This window comes from Pangasianodon hypophthalmus, chromosome 14, assembly GCF_027358585.1.
Source record: "Pangasianodon hypophthalmus isolate fPanHyp1 chromosome 14, fPanHyp1.pri, whole genome shotgun sequence".
NCBI classification, from domain to species: Eukaryota; Metazoa; Chordata; class Actinopteri; order Siluriformes; family Pangasiidae; genus Pangasianodon; species Pangasianodon hypophthalmus.
Window position 1 is genome coordinate 1,962,679 of NC_069723.1, and position 16,357 is coordinate 1,979,035.

At 42.5% G+C, this 16,357-nt stretch overlaps 1 protein-coding gene across 1 annotated transcript; it reads right to left on the bottom strand.

Annotated features, from left to right (window-relative positions):
• Positions 1-476: 476 nt before the first annotated feature.
• Positions 477-16,143, bottom strand: cwf19l2 (CWF19 like cell cycle control factor 2). Its single transcript, XM_034310930.2, has 18 exons — positions 16,002-16,143; positions 14,145-14,255; positions 13,621-13,746; positions 13,256-13,363; positions 11,417-11,539; positions 11,217-11,310; positions 10,624-10,739; positions 9,604-10,274; positions 7,817-7,925; positions 7,034-7,111; positions 6,770-6,898; positions 5,688-5,825; positions 2,972-3,184; positions 2,433-2,549; positions 2,195-2,350; positions 1,036-1,116; positions 842-943; positions 477-743 (listed from the first exon to the last, which is right to left on the bottom strand). Exons 1-18 carry the CDS (start codon positions 16,131-16,133, stop codon positions 606-608), a joined length of 2,742 nt encoding a protein of 913 aa, XP_034166821.2. The 5' UTR covers positions 16,134-16,143; the 3' UTR covers positions 477-605.
• Positions 16,144-16,357: the final 214 nt, after the last annotated feature.

Consider the following 16,357-nt stretch of genomic DNA (forward strand, 5'->3'; position numbering starts at 1 on the left):
CATTGTTGCAGACCAAGTACACACCTTTAACAGTATTCCCTAATGGCAGTGGCCTTTTTCAGCACGATAATGCACCCTGCCACACTGCCAAAATTGTTCAGGAATGGTTTGAGGAACATAGAGTTCAAGGTATTGACTTTGCCTCCAAATTCCCCAGATCTCAATCAGATTGAGCATCTGTGGGACGTGCTGGACAAACAAGTCCGATCCATGGAGGCCCCACCTTGCAACTTATAGGACTTAAAGCATCTGATGCTAATGTCTTGGTGCCAAATACCACAGCACACCTTCAGAGGTCTTGTGGAGTCCTCAATGCCTCGATGTGTCAGAGCTGTTTTGGAGGTACAAGGGGACCTACACAGTATTAGGCAGGTGGTTTTAATGTTATGGCTGATCAGTGTATATCTGCTCAATTATCAATGAATGAAGAGTGAAGAAGAATCACACACATCCACTGAACACAAACTTTTCCACACTTTCTTAAAAATCAACAAAACTTTAATGTTCCAGCTCTATGATACAGCGTTTGTGTTATTATATAGATTATAGACAGGACAGACTCCAACTCTGAGTCTGACCCCACCCCCAAGATGAAAGCAGATCTCTTATTGGCTCTTGGTGCAGTCGAAGGGTTTCCACCACTGGGAGAACTGCAGGACCTTCTTACGTTGATCATCAAAGTTCTCGCGGATCGGCTTCCTCCATCGCCTCGGCTCTAGGTCCAACATACCACCGAGGACTTCCTGTGAGAATGTGGGGTGTTAGGACACGTGTATATGTATATGTGTATATGTGTGTGTGTGTGTGTGTGTGTGTGTGTGTATGCATAGTGTATACTTACTTTCCCAAAGTAATATGGAAACTTGTCTTGATTTTCAATGACGTGAGCGAATCCTCCCTGCAACCCAAAATCGACAGAGAAGTACGGCAAACCACGCGGAACCTGGACACACACACACACACACAGGCATGATAATACTGAAGAGAAAAAGGTGAGGGGAAAGAGCCGGAATTATGAACGAGTGTATGTCTCACAGCCTGTCTGATGTTCTTGGATGACAGCTCCACCACCTTCTTATTCATCGCCCACTCCTCATCACACTCCATGATGGCTTTCTTGGACACACAAATGACACAAGCAGGTATTTTAGTGTATTTAGTGTGTGTTCTCAGGCCTTTCAATGGAAAACCATCACACCTGAAGAACAATAAATTAGTACAGAAGATGTAAAAACTGATCAAAGATCCACCAGGCCCTGGTCTAGCCCCATTATCATGGTCCCAAAGCTGGATGGGACTCTCTGTTTCTGCATCGACATCTACTCTAAGAGCGCCTGAAGACACTCTCCTGACTTTCAGTTTCTCTCTCGGTCTCAGTCCATCTATCTTTGCCCCTGTATTTGTCTCTGGTTACTTCACTGTCCATGTGTCTGTCTCTCTGTTTCAGGCTTTCTGTTTGATCCTCTGTCTCTCTATCTGTTTCTGCTTCTGTCTGCCCCTGTATCTGTCTGTCCCTCTGTCTCAGCGCATCTCTCCCTCTGTCTCAGGCTCTCTACCTGCACTTGTATCTGTCTGTCTCTCTGTCTCAGGCTCTCTACCTGCACTTGTATCTGTCTGTCTCTCTGTCTCAGGCTCTTTATCTGTCTGTCTCTCTGTCTCAGACTCTCTATCTGTCTGTCTCTCTGTCTCAGACTCTCTGTCTGCCTGTCTCTCTGTCTGCCTGTCTCTCTGTCTGCCTGCCTGTCTCTCTGTCTGTCTGCCTGTCTCTCTGTCTGCCTGTCTCTCTGTCTGCCTGTCTCTCTGTCTGTCTCAGGCTCTCTATCTGTCTCAGACTCTCTGTCTCAGACTCTCTGTCTCAGACTCTCTGTCTCAGACTCTCTGTCTCAGACTCTCTGTCTGTCTGTCTCTCTGTCTCAGGCTCTCTATCTGTCTGTCTCTCTGTCTCAGGCTCTCTATCTGTCTGTCTCTCTGTCTCAGGCTCTCTATCTGTCTGTCTCTCTGTCTCAGGCTCTCTATCTGTCTGTGGCTCTTCATCTCTCTGTCCTTCTGTCTCAGGCAAAATCTCAGCCCCTGTATCTATCCGTCCCTCTGTCTCAGGCTCTGTCTCTGCCCCTCTGTCTCCATTCCAGTATCTGTCCCAAGCGTGAGCACCATCTAAGAGGAAAGTCTCTGTCTCTGTGTCCTTACAAGTTACCTTGAAGTAGACGGGTGCCATATCGCCAAGCTCCCGTGGAAGTGGAACACACTCATACAGCATATGCATGCGCTTCTTGGGGTTCATGTGAGTTTCTAAAAACACGCAGTCGAGACCAAGCGAATTGAACATCTGAACCAACGACTTGCGGAACACCTGAAAGACAGAGACAGAGGGAAAAATAACTACATGTGCATATCATTTAATGAAATATATTTGCGTATGCGTGTGTACATACCTGTAGTTCATTCCACACGTCCTCGTCAAGGCCAGTTGCGCAGCAGTGGTGCTGCAGTGGAGCAATGAGACAGTGTCCCTCAGTCAGAGAGACGCTGTTAGGAAGACAAAGATACACCTACACACACAAACACACACACATATACTACTGCTCACAAGTGTGATAAGTAAACCATATATACGGTAATACGTATATTAGCATGTGGGGCAAATCATCTAATTAGCATGTGGGGTAATTAGCATATAAAACTGTGTGTGTGTGTGTGCTAGTTTGTGGTAGTTACTGTGTGTGGCAGAAAATATCCTAGTGCAGAAATAACAGTGTTTAATGAAGTTAGCTAGGAATAGCATAAGTATGGATATTAGCATGCAAAGTAACTAACGTAGGCTAAACTGGTGTGTTAACACCACTGGTATTTGGGATAAATAGTGTCGAGTAATTCGCTACGTGTGAGATAATAAGCATGACGTTAAATACAGTGTGTAAAGGTAATTAGTGTGTGTGGGATAATTGGCATGTGTGTGATGATTAGCATGTACCTTTGCCCCAATAGCCACCACCAGGTGTTTGGGCAGCTCGGTGTTGCTGAAGCAGAACGGGCATTTATCCATTCGTGTGGCGAGGCTCCGCCCCTCCCTCATCGCTCGGTTCCTCGCTCTCTCTTCATCAAGCCCCTCCCTTTCTCTCTGAGCTGCGCTCGATACGAACATGTCGTCCAGTGTGTAGTTATCGCCATCCTGCTTGCCCATCATCTAACACACAAAAACACACACACATTAGAAATTTAGTACAATATGGTCTTCACACGTTAGCATGTTCTTACATTTTTATAGCTTGAGTACGTTACTGCAGTCTTCACACATCATCACATGCTTAGAACTTTAGGACGTTACTACGTTCTTTGCGTTTTATCATTTATTGCGTTACGGCAGTCACGGAACTTTTCTAAGTCATGATGTTCGTAGAACTTCATTATGTGGTTACGTTTTTAAAGCTTTAGTACTTTCGTACATGTTTACAGCGTTAATATGTTACCAAATTAATAGTATAGAACTTTAGCACATAAATTTTTTTTAGTTTAATATTATTTTCTATAGCACGTTGTTATGTTTCTTTCGTTATGTTCTTTGAGCTTTAGTACGTCGTTACACTCGTAGAGCTTTAGTACGTCATCACGTTCGTAGAGCTTTAGTACGTCGTCACGTTCGTAGGGCTTTAGTACGTCGTCACGTTCGTAGGGCTTTAGTACGTCGTCACGTTCGTAGGGCTTTAGTACGTCGTCACGTTCGTAGAGCTTTAGTACCTGGTCACGTTCGTAGACCTTTAGTACGTGGTCACGTTCGTAGACCTTTAGTACGTGGTCACGTTCGTAGACCTTTAGTACGTGGTCACGTTCGTAGAGCTTTAGTACCTGGTCACGTTCGTAGAGCTTTAGTACCTGGTCACGTTCGTAGACCTTTACTACGTCGTCACGTTCGTAGACCTTTAGTACGTCGTCACGTTCGTAGAGCTTTAGTACGTCGTCACATTCGTAGAGCTTTAGTACGTCGTCACGTTCGTAGAGCTTTAGTACGTCATGTTAGAGCTTTACTACATCATTACGTTCGAAAAGCTTTACTACGTCGTTACGCTCTTAGAGCTTTAGTACATGTAAAGCTAGTAAGATGTTACTGTCTAAAAGTTTCAGTAAGCTGCGATGATCTGAAAAGTTTAGTACGATGTTACATTCTCTCTGCCTTAGTAGTAGTGATTGATTTTTCATACTTTAGTACATTACGATGTTACAGCTTACAGCTTTAGTGTGTTACTACTTTCTGAAAGCTTTAGTATGATGTTATGTTCTCAGAAATGTACTGCATTATTAGCTCGTTCATGCTTTAGTATATTAAAATGTCTTTCAAGGGTTGGTGTGTTCTTACATTTTCTGAATTTTCTTATTTTTAAATCTTTAATTAGTTTATTGTACTTCAGCATTTTTTATTCATGGTTCACTTGGTTCTTACTTTCTCATTTTAGAACTTTCTTTTTTTAGTATGTTCTTCATGCTGTTCTAGGTCCTTAAGTTATTAGCGCCTTTGTACATTACTCTGTACACATGGTCATGTTTTTTCACACGTTCACGTGTATTCAGGAAAAGTGAACAGAATAATAAAAACAACAAAGGAAACCGACTTTCGTTTTCACACCTGTACTAACTATCATACTCACACTTTTCTAACAGGGTTTTTTTGTATTTTATGAAGTATTGCACAATTCCGATCAGGATCAGTACATGTGTGTGCGAGTGTGTGTGTGTGTGTGTGTGTGTGTGCGTGCAAGACATTATCTCCGTGGCAACAAGCTCTATGGGAAGTGTGTTCTCGTCCTTGACATGTTTGATTGACAGTGAGACATTGCATCAGTGTGTATCTGTACGTGTGTTTGCGTGTGCGATGCGTACACACGTATACACACATGTGACACAAAGACGCACAACTGCTGTTGCTGACTTGGCATTCATCATGCACACACAGCTAAAATAAGTACATATTTTTAGCATATTCGCCATGGTAACGCCAGAGCATTTACTCTAGCGAGAGAGACAGAAAGCTAAAATGTGCAATGTTTGGCACTTTCATTTCCAGTCTCCATGGTGATAGTGACGTCTTTGTAAGTTTATTAATACAGTTTTCACCCGCCATGTTACACACACACACACTCACACACACTCGGGGGGAGCAATGAAGAGAGGCAGAGAGAAATGTTCACCATCTGTTACATTCAGTCTGTGTGTGTGTGTGTGTGTGTGTGTACATCGCTGTATAGCTGTATAGGGCGCAAATCTGTGTATGTCTGGTTGCCAGATAAGCATAAGGTACACAAGACATAATGCCTTTTTTTTCCCCCAAATTAATGTTGGTTGCCAGATTGAGGGAAAAAAAAAAAAACCAGCATGACCACATATTAGAAAGCAATATCTTGTGTATGCAGGTTGCCAGATTGTAGGAACGTTTAGCACATTAGTTGTCTGTCTGGGTTCTAGATTAAAATGGAAGGTTGCCATATCAACGCCACAATTAGTGTATTCTGGTTGCCAGTTTGAGACAGGTACATCCCTCTGAATTTATCAGTACATTCAGCTGTTAGAATATGTTTGGGTTGCCAGATTGAAACAGCATTTAAAATGCCTGTGTGTCTGTGTGTGTGTCCAGATAATCCTGGTTACCGCAATGTAATGTGAATTTCGGGTTGCCAGATTGTGGCAGAAACACCCACCTTAGCAGCCATGCGTGAGTAGAGGGCATTCTGATCCTGAGCTGAGGTCATCTTCTCCCGGCGCACCATCTCCTTCAGATCCAAACTGTCATCATCTGCAAAGTAACGCACACGCTCGCCAGCAACATGGGTCTCGATCTGCGCAGGTAAACACACACACACACACACACACACACACACACACACACACACACACAGAGAGGCACATAGTTAAATGATTTAATCACCCTTGTTGATTATTTGTGGTTTAACATTTGAAAGGGTGCTCAAGAGGCTCTTCACACACATACACACACACACACACACTTTAGAAGTAAGAGAGAAATAAAGAGAGAAATGTGTGTGATGCTAAGACTGCAACACTCACTGGACTGTGAGTCACTGTTTGCTTATGCACGCATTTAAGGTTTGGAAATAATGTATAATAATAATGAAAATAATAATAATAATAATAATAATAAATGAATTTACATTGCAAATGGCTGTGCTATAGGAGGAATAAAAACACTTGTGAGTAACTCATCACCACTTCACATCGGATGCATCATACCACCCTGACGCTGATTATTTTCCTATAACGGCAAAACTCCACGTTTTATTCCATACATATTACACGGGTTTGCTCTTCACTCAACCTTCAACTTTTGCTAACTCTTTTTTCCTGTATGAAACGTCACTATATAGTGAATATACAGGGCAAAAAAGTCAAATAAATAAAATCCTTGAAGGCATTAAAGTTTATGATAAATTGCTGCCTCATAATTTTTTCACACTCTGTGTCAGATTAACATTATAGCCTCATTAATATGCAAATATATTTAAATACTGCGTTTATTCAATCGGCTGCAGCTGAGTGCAGAATGAAAAAATAATTTCATACACACATTAGACTGTTTATTCGAAATATCAGGTCATCAAATTCACTTTTTTTTTTTTTTTTTTTTTTTTTTTTAACATGCATTCGACTATAAAATTAAAATAAAAACCCATCAGTAGTATTAACATCATTCTTAAACATAAGTAAAACTACAGTATTTAACAGAACGTAACAACAAACACTAATGTGTGTGTCTCTCTCTTACCGCTTTCTTCTTCCTCCTCCCTGCTTTCGGCTCCACGTGCTGGGAGGGGCCACTCACTGGCCACGCTCGTCCTGATTGGTCCGTTCTGAACAAGACCACTTCCTGTTCCGCCTCCTCCTGCACAGACACCTGAGAGCAAGAAAAACAATTTCATAAACTCATAAACATACTCTCACACACAAAACCAAACGCATACGTATACAGTACACAGAGCTGAACGCGCACACACACACACACACACACACACACACACACTGAACTCACCTGTTTGGGTTTGTGAGCATGATTCTCTCTCGCCTTCCGCGCAGCTTCTAGCTGAGCCTTCAGAGAGTCCATTAGAGCCTACACACACACACACACACACACACACACACACAAAATATTAATAGTTTAACACTGATGTACAATATAAGACAGCAATATGCAAATAAAAATAAATATATGCAAATGAAGCAACAATATGCAAATTAAACTTCTAACAAATTAGCATCCTGCTGTAAGACAAGTGTACTTAATGTTTAGAATATTAGTACTAGGTCATTTGGTTGTAATGACTGCAATCACCTCTTTCACTACACACTACACACTACCGTACTAATTAGTATGTACTTCCTGTGGAGGATTATCTTACAGTTATATAAATCTAACATAATTCTTACAGTAGTGTGTGATTTGGGACCGAGCCGCAGTTCACGTCGCTAACTAGAATTTTGAAATTGTGCTTTCACACTACATAGTACATACACACTTATTAGTTGGACAGTAGTATACTATTCCAGAGTTTATGGATGATAAAGAAAAATAGGTTATAAAATCTAAAAATATCAGCAGCTGAGAAGTTTGTGTCAGTGCCGAACTTAACGTGCAGCCAGCGCAGCTTGAATAAGACTCAATTTCTGTTCCTGGTGAAGGCATCACACTATGTGGTACAGTATCATGTGATTTGAGACGGAGCCACTGGGTGAAAAAAAAAAAAAAAAAATAGACAGAAATACAGAGAGAGAGAGAGAGAAAGGGGCGTGGCTCAGTGGAGCGTTTTCACCTCACCGTATTCCCCATGAGCTCGGCCTTGAGAAGTTTGGCCCCGAGTTTATTCATCTCCTCATCTGTCAGGAGCCGCACTTCCTCTTCTTCTTCCTCTTCCTCACTCTCTGAGCTGTAATAATAATAATAATAATAATAATAATAATACATAGAATAAACCAATAGTCTTTTCACTGTACTTCAGATACACAGTGAGATACAGTTTAGGAGTGTATTGTAATCCAACTATCTGGATCTTTATTCAGATTTAAAACAAAATGGGTGTGGCCTAACTGTGAAGGGTTTGTTTGTGTGTGTGTATATATATATATATATATATATATATATATATATATATATATATATATATATATATATTTTTTTTTTATTAAACATGAACACTACGCCCGCTGGAAACACATGACTCCAGTTCATCACTCCAGTTCATCACTCCAGTTCATCATTAGTCTCAAGTAGAGATGTGTGTGTCATGTTTATTTAATCCCACTAGCACGATTATTATTTTATATATATATTATATTATATATATTATATTATATATTAGTTTGTACCTGCGAGTGATATTTTCTAACAATAGTAGCAGCCTAATGCAAACCACCATGACACTGACCAGGCAGTTACTAAGGATGAATGAACGAATGCTGTAAATTTATTGTGTAGCGTCACACGTTCATGTTTTCATTCTTCTTCTCCTTACCTTCCTTTATTACTTCAATCATTATTTATAATCAATATTAACCACGCGCTTCTTTTATTCATGATTACGTTCATTTATCGTGGGCTGAGATACAGCCGAGTACAAAAAGTTTGCATACATTTAGGATGAAATAAAAATAAATATAATTTTAAGCCTTTAGCATGTTACGGATTCACAGATAAAATAGATATTCACGGATAATAATAGTCGAATAGACAATGCTAAGATATTACTGTGAAAAAAAATCTAAATCATATGTTTGCATCTCCCTTTCTGAGCGTAATATAAATGTTCTCTGAGCAGCCTTTGTGTCTACTGCATTGGAATTTTCACTTCTACACTCTTCAAAATTCCAAATCAGGTTTGGAGACTGAGAGGATCAGGATTTTTCCAGAAACCAAGGGTGTGTAAACTTTTGCACTCAGCTGTATTTATAGGCCACTGTGATGAAAGAATTTACAGAAAAATGAACATGTTGATGAAAACAGTCTGAAATACAGATTATCACTCAGCAGCAGGATAAACTGTCAGATCACACACACACACACACACACACACACACACACACAGAGAGAGAGAGAGGAGAAAGCTAATTTGGGATGCAGCACAAAGAGGTCGATAATGTGCAGGTCAGTGCGTGTGCGCACACACACTCACACACACACACGATGTGTTAATAAGAGACAAACTTCCTTATAAGTCAGTTCTGAGCGCTGTATAACAATTTACAGTGTTTCAGTATGAGAATGTTAATATTTGTTTAAATTCAACGAGAATGTGTGTGTGTGTGTGTGTGTGTGTGTGTGTGTGTGTGTGTGTGTGTGTGGACCACACTTGCGTTGTGTGGGAGCTGTGGGTCACAACTGATCCATCATGCAACACAGCTGTGTGTGATCTCATCTCAGTAGGATAAATTAGTATACACACATACAGACTTGCACACACACACACACACACACAGGAACACATTTAACAGATAAATACAGTAAACACACAGCTGTGTCTAGGAAGTGACCTCATCTGACTCTCTTCTTCTTCCTGTCCTCTGTGTGTGTGTGTGTGTGTGTGTGTGTGTGTGTGTGTATTTTCTCACCTGCTCTTCTGCACTGGAGCAGTCCTACTCTCTTCCTCCCTCTTCTGTGTCCCCGACTCCTCCTTCTCTTTCACTCCATCCTTCTTCTCTTCACTCTTCCTCCATGCTGGAACATCATCGTCATCATCATCATCATCATCTCCAGGTTTCAGGAACTTCCCTGCACTCTGATTGGATGAGGAGGCTGTCAATCCAGGCCTCCTAAAGCCTGCCCCCAGAGGCAGGAAGTCATCAGAGTCGGAGGGTTTGAGGAAACGTCCTCTTTCTCTCTCTGTCCCTCTGTCCCTTGTCATGTCCTTCTGTCTTTCTATATCCTTCTCCTTGTCCCTGTCCCGCTCTCTATCTCTGTCCCGCTCTCTGTCCCTGTCCCGCTCTCTGTCCCTGTCCCGCTCTCTGTCCCTGTCCCGCTCTCTGTCCCTGTCCCGCTCTCTGTCTCTTTCTGTCCACTGGTCTCTACCCATGTCTCTCTGTCTTTCCCTATGCCTCTCTCTGTCCCTGTCTCTCTCTCTGTCCCTGTCTCTCTCTCTGTCCCTGTCCCTGTTTGTCTCTCTCCTCCACCCCTGTCTCCTTCCGTCTCCCTCTCCTTTCCTCCCCATGTCTCTCTCATCTCTCCTCTGTGAGAAGGTGGCCTCTTCTGCTTCCTTCAGTCTCTTCTGAAACTGCTCCATGGACTACAACACACACACACACATATTTCAACTTCGGTCTAAAACAATTTCATTTCAATAAATCTCACACATGTTTATTTGCACAAACATTTATTTGCATTCACATAACCCATAAGGCCCTGGAGTGATTTTAGTTCCTGCTCCAGGGTGGGTTAGTTTCCCATGGACAAGGACTGATTGTGGGCGGAGCCAGCAGGACAGAACCTGATTGGTCAAACACATCGAGTGATCACTAAAGTGTTCAGCTTCACCACACTTGTGTTCCACAAGAGGTTCCTCAAGAGAATGTTTACGCTATCTGTGTGTGTCCATATGTGTGTGTGTGTGTGTCCGTGTGTGTGTGTGTGTATACCCCGTATCTCTCAGCCACCACGTCATCCAGGCTGCGCTGCTCTCTCTCTGCCTGCTCCTTCATCCTCTGATATGACTTCATGAGCCAGCTCCGTCCTCCATCATCCACCACGCCCGCTGAGAGAGAGAGAGAGAGAGAGAGAGAGAGAGAGAGAGAGAGAGAGAAGGAGAGACGGAGATGGCGAGACAGAGAAAGACACAGGAACAGAAATATTTAATATACTTAGCAGGGAACAAAGTGTCTCTCTCAGTCTATCTGTCTTTGTCATAATCTGCTTGTCTTTCTCTTTCTCTCTCTCTCTCAGCGAAAAGACAAACAAAACTAAAAGTTCCTGCCAGTTTTACAGAAGTTTCAAGCATGCTGAGTTTCTTCATGCTCATGTGTGTATGTTGATAAAAGCCAAATCACCCTTAAATTACCAAGTGCGTTTGTGACATGGCTCCGTTTCAGTTAGCCACGCCCATAAAACTCCATAAAAGGCAAAGCTTACAGAGCGCTAAAAACGACTAAACGGTGAAAGAACGCCTTCTTTGTATAAGTTTGATAAACGAGGCCCAATGCTAACACAACTGGAGAATGTGTGTGTTAGTTACCTTTAGTAACTGCAGTACTGGCACCTTCCTCCGGGGGCAGCCCACTCCCTCCATTCTTCCAATAAGGATTCAGCTCCAGTCTGTGAAGGCCAGCCTGAAAGATACAGGAGTTGGGAGGGGCTTAAACATCACCCTTCAACACACACATTAACAGAAATACACACACACACACACACACACACACACACAAATCTCGTCACCTGTTCAAGGCTCTGCGCTTTTTCTCGCTCCGCCTCCTTCTCCGCCTCCTTCTCGGCTCGTCGCTCGGCAACCGATGTCGTCTTCAGGGCCAGGAAGTCAAAGGTCATCCACTCGTCTCTCTGCTGAAGGGCCAAACGTTAAACGATGAGTGTGAGTGAAAGATCTGAGTGTGTGAATATACACACACACACACACACACACACTTCACTGACAAGTACACTGATAAAGAAACCATCAAACACTTAAGCATCAGTATCAAACACTTAAAGAGTGCACTCAGGAGTGTGCACTTGATGTCTGTCTCTCTCTCTCTCACTCTCACACACACACACACAATCTGTAGCTGAAGTAGGGCGTCCTAAATGGCTCCCTGATCCCTAGACAATCAATAGCATTACATAGCAAACTAACCTAGAGAGCAGAATCAGCAATGATCAGGAACACCAACGGTCTCCTCATCATGAGTTCACTGTGGGCGTGTCCCAAACCACACATTCTATTCACTATATAGACCACAAACACCATAATACACCTCATCATCATCAGTCCATGGTGGACGAGTCCCAAACCACACAAAATTTTACTACACAGGCAATGTGTTGACTTTCAGATGCCACAGCAGATGTGTTAGTAGTGCGTTTGGACGTTAACGCTGTGCAGTGCATTGTGGGATTTTGTATGCACCTGGATTTCCTTCATTATGCTTTGAACCTTGATTGCAAAGTGGCAGAGTATGAAAATAGGGCAATATGTGTGGTTTGGGACGGAGCACCTCTTCACTCTTCAACTAATCAACTCTACTGGTTTTCCATAGAGGAGGTCAGACATACACACGATCTTGCACTCTCTCACACACACACGATCTTGCACTCTCTCACACACACACACGATCTTACACTCTCTCACACACACACGATCTTGCACTCTCTCTCACACACACGATCTTGCACTCTCTCACACACACACACGATCTTGCACTCTCTCACACACACACACGATCTTGCACTCTCTCACACACACACGATCTTGCACTCTCTCACACACACACGATCTTGCACTCTCTCACACACACACGATCTTGCACTCTCTCACACACACACACACACGATCTTGCACTCTCTCACACACTCGCTCAGACACACACACTCTCGCACTCTCTCACACACTCGTGCACTCTCTTAGACACTCAAACACACTCTCTTAGACACTCAAACACACTCTCTGACACACACGCGCACCCTCAGACACACACGCGCACCCTCAGACACACACGCGCACCCTCAGACACACACGCGCACACCCTCAGACACACACGCGCTCACCCTCAGACACACACGCGCTCACCCTCAGACACACACGCGCTCACCCTCAGACACACACGCGCTCACCCTCAGACACACACGCGCTCACCCTCAGACACACACGCGCTCACCCTCAGACACACACACACACACTCTTTCCCTCAGACACACACACACACACTCTTTCCCTCAGACACACACACACACTCTCTCCCTCAGACACACACACACACTCTCCCTCAGACACACACACACACTCTCCCTCAGACACACACACACTCTCCCTCAGACACACACACTCTCATTCTCTCTCAGACACACACACACACACACTCTCTCTCAGACACACACACACGCTCTCGCACTCTCAGACACACTCGCGCACACACTCACACACTCGCGCACTCTCTCTGATACACTTTCTGACACACACACCCACACTCTCAGATACATACACACTCTCTCTCACAGACACACAATCCCTCATGCACACACTCATACACACTCTTCACATTCTCTCGCACACAAAAGTCTTACTTGGCCACTACTGGTCGAGCTACTCGTGGTCTGAGCCTGGTCCGAGACCTTCCATGCTTTATCCACACTTCCTGTTGGGGGCGGAGCCTCCACCCAATCATCAGAGTCCTGTAAACAATCGCCATGGAAACATGACTTACATGTAAACAAACACCAAGTACATAAGTAAAGTAAAGATACTTTACAAACATTACTATGACCAAATAAACCAAATAAATACTTAAACATGAACCGGAGGAGAGCGAAGTAAGAATACAATAAAAACATGTTGACAAACACTTAAGATGAACTTGAGAAATAAAAAATGATCAATTAGCAAAGAGACAAAATAGATAAATAAACGTGTAAACAATCAGCGAGGAGACCTCTGAGCTATCGGATGAGCCATCGCCCTGGGATTTCGGCTTCTCTTTCTTCACTTTCTTCTTCTTCTCCTTCTTCTTCTTCTTGGATTTCTCCTTTTTCTTCTTCTTGCCTTTTACAGAATAGTCCTGCAAAAAACAACAACAACATTGAGAGGCGGGGCTTATAAATATGTTATATAATCAGTTTCACTATCAATTCTCAAATTCTCAACTTATTAAGTAAGGAATAAAACACTTTTTTGGGTGTGCTGTTACAAGAAAACATTAAATGACTAGACAGTGTTAGATTAATGTAAGTATAAATTAATATAATATATATTATTACTATAAGTCTGTGATTCGAGCTGCACTACTGTCAGAGCTGCTGAAAATGAATCAACACCCTTCTGACCAATCAGATTCCAGAGCACTGAGAGCACTATGTAAGCACTATTATAATGACACTGTTGGTATGAGCGTTACAATTCACTTGCTAATCAGTGTACTTTATTATGTTATTATATTCATAAAACACACACACACACCTCACTGATCTGCTGCAGCCGCTGCTCAACATCTGGGAGCATCCAGGTGTCTTCACCTCGAGCCTTCCTCTGTTCCTCTTTCCGCTTGTCTTCCTCATACTGATGTTTGGCCTAGAGAGAGAGAGAGAGAGAGAGAGAGAGAGACAGAGAGAGAGAGAAAGTGAGAAGATGCAGAAGAAGGTTTAATTTTAAACAGGCTCCTGAAGCCTTTACTTTGTCGAAGAGTGTGTTTATTCTCCCCCAGATGTCACATTGTGTTGTACCCCTTCCTAGTTAATTCCATCTCTTTTCAGCGTGTCAGATCATTTGACTCAGCTCACCAATAAGAGTCAACTCTTTCCCCTTTGAAGTTGGTTCATGACGTCGTACAATCATCTCACTTTTCACTCAGATGCTGGAAAGAGGTTTCCAGAGACTAGAGTCTATCCACTAAAGTCCCGTCCACTCAAATTTACTCAGAAATACGTCACGCTGAGGAAGAAAAGCGCGTTTGAATTTCCGGTTTGTGTTGACTTTAAGCACAGAGCTAGACTGCTTGTTTTGTGTGTGTGTGAGATTGGAAGCGACTGATGTCACATCCATTCTCATCACCGGTGTTTGTGTGAGTGTGTAAAGCTAACACAGCTGGAGGGGAGATAACAGCACATCACTAGGATTTAAAAAAATGTGTGTAAACGACACTAGCATAGCTGCTCATGATGTTCGTGAATGAATCGGCTCTTGAGTCAGCTCTTTGAGTCAGCTATTAGGAGTCTGTTCTTTGAGCCAGTTCTTCGGAGCCGGCTCTTTGTGTCGGCTCTTACGAGTCGGATCTTCGAAGTCAACTCTTTGAGACAGCTCTTACGAGTCGGCTCTTTGGAGGTGGATCTTCGGAGTCAACTCTGAGAGTCAGCTCTTTTAGGTGAAACCTCATCAAAATGCTTCTATGGAAACCTCTTTCAAACATCTGAGCTCTTTGTTAGGGTGAGCAGAGTGACTTGTATGACTCTCGGGTGTGTGTGTGAGGCAGCACGACAGGGAAGATTGTCTGAAGATGTACTGTATGTAGTCAGGTGTATTAGGAGGAAAATCTGTCAATACATGGAAATGAATCTTTGTAGAGAAACACAGACCGCAGACAACATCTTCATCGCTTAGGATTTTTATTAATGCTCATTTGTTGTCTTGCTGTTTTAAAATTATTTAAATAGATTTTTAGCAGATGTAACGCAAAGTAATGATATTTTGTTAATCACAAGGAAGCCTACGGCTTTATTTCAGCCACAGTTAGGCAAAGAAGAGCAATCACTGGTCATAACTCCAGCTGAAGTGGTATCGTATGTGTCATTTACAACTATTTAAATATATTTTGTAAAATGCAACACCAAGTAATGTCACTTTTTCTTAAAATGTAGTGAAACAATTTCAGCCATAAGAACAATCACTGCTCCAAATATCCCAAACTGTCCAGTTTACAAAACAGGAAAAATGACTGTGAGCCATTTAGGAACTGAAAGAGTCGATTCTTTTTGATGAGCTGAATCAAATGATCTGACTCACTAAAAAGCCGGAGTTCGAATTCAAATGACTCTTTATTAGACATTTTGTGCACTACATCGAATGCACAACTTATTAATAAAGACCCTAATGAGTAGTACACGTATTTAGGATGTGGGGAGACATCAGTATTCAGTTTTCCATACAGGACACTTGTAAAGAAAAGAGTGAACAGCGATTTGGGATTCGGCTAAAAACATTAGCTATTCATTAGCTCTGGTTCACGCGGAGCTTTGATTTTTTTCATTAAAACTCGTTTTTTGCGTGTGATAAATTTTAAATATAATAAAACACACGTGTTAAACCTGTTTCCCACTTTACCTTTTGGAGGATTTCTTCACGCGCTTTGCGCTTTAAATCTCTTTTCTCCTCGATGGTGCCTGCGCTTTGAAACCCACCCGCGTAGGCCGCCATGACGCTGCCGGAAACCGAGGCGGGCGGTGCCGCAAACATGGTGTGTGGTGTCGTAAAACAAATGTAGCTGCCCAACACACACACACACAAAAAAGCACAAAAATACAATCCAAGGGTAAATTTAAAGATAATCCGCGACACGTTTCAATATAAAACCAACTTTTGCATATATATAATCTGTTCTATAGAGCAACAAAGATATATGTTATGGAAAACTAAACAAAATGAGTACTTTTTGGTAACAGTAGGCTACAATTATGATT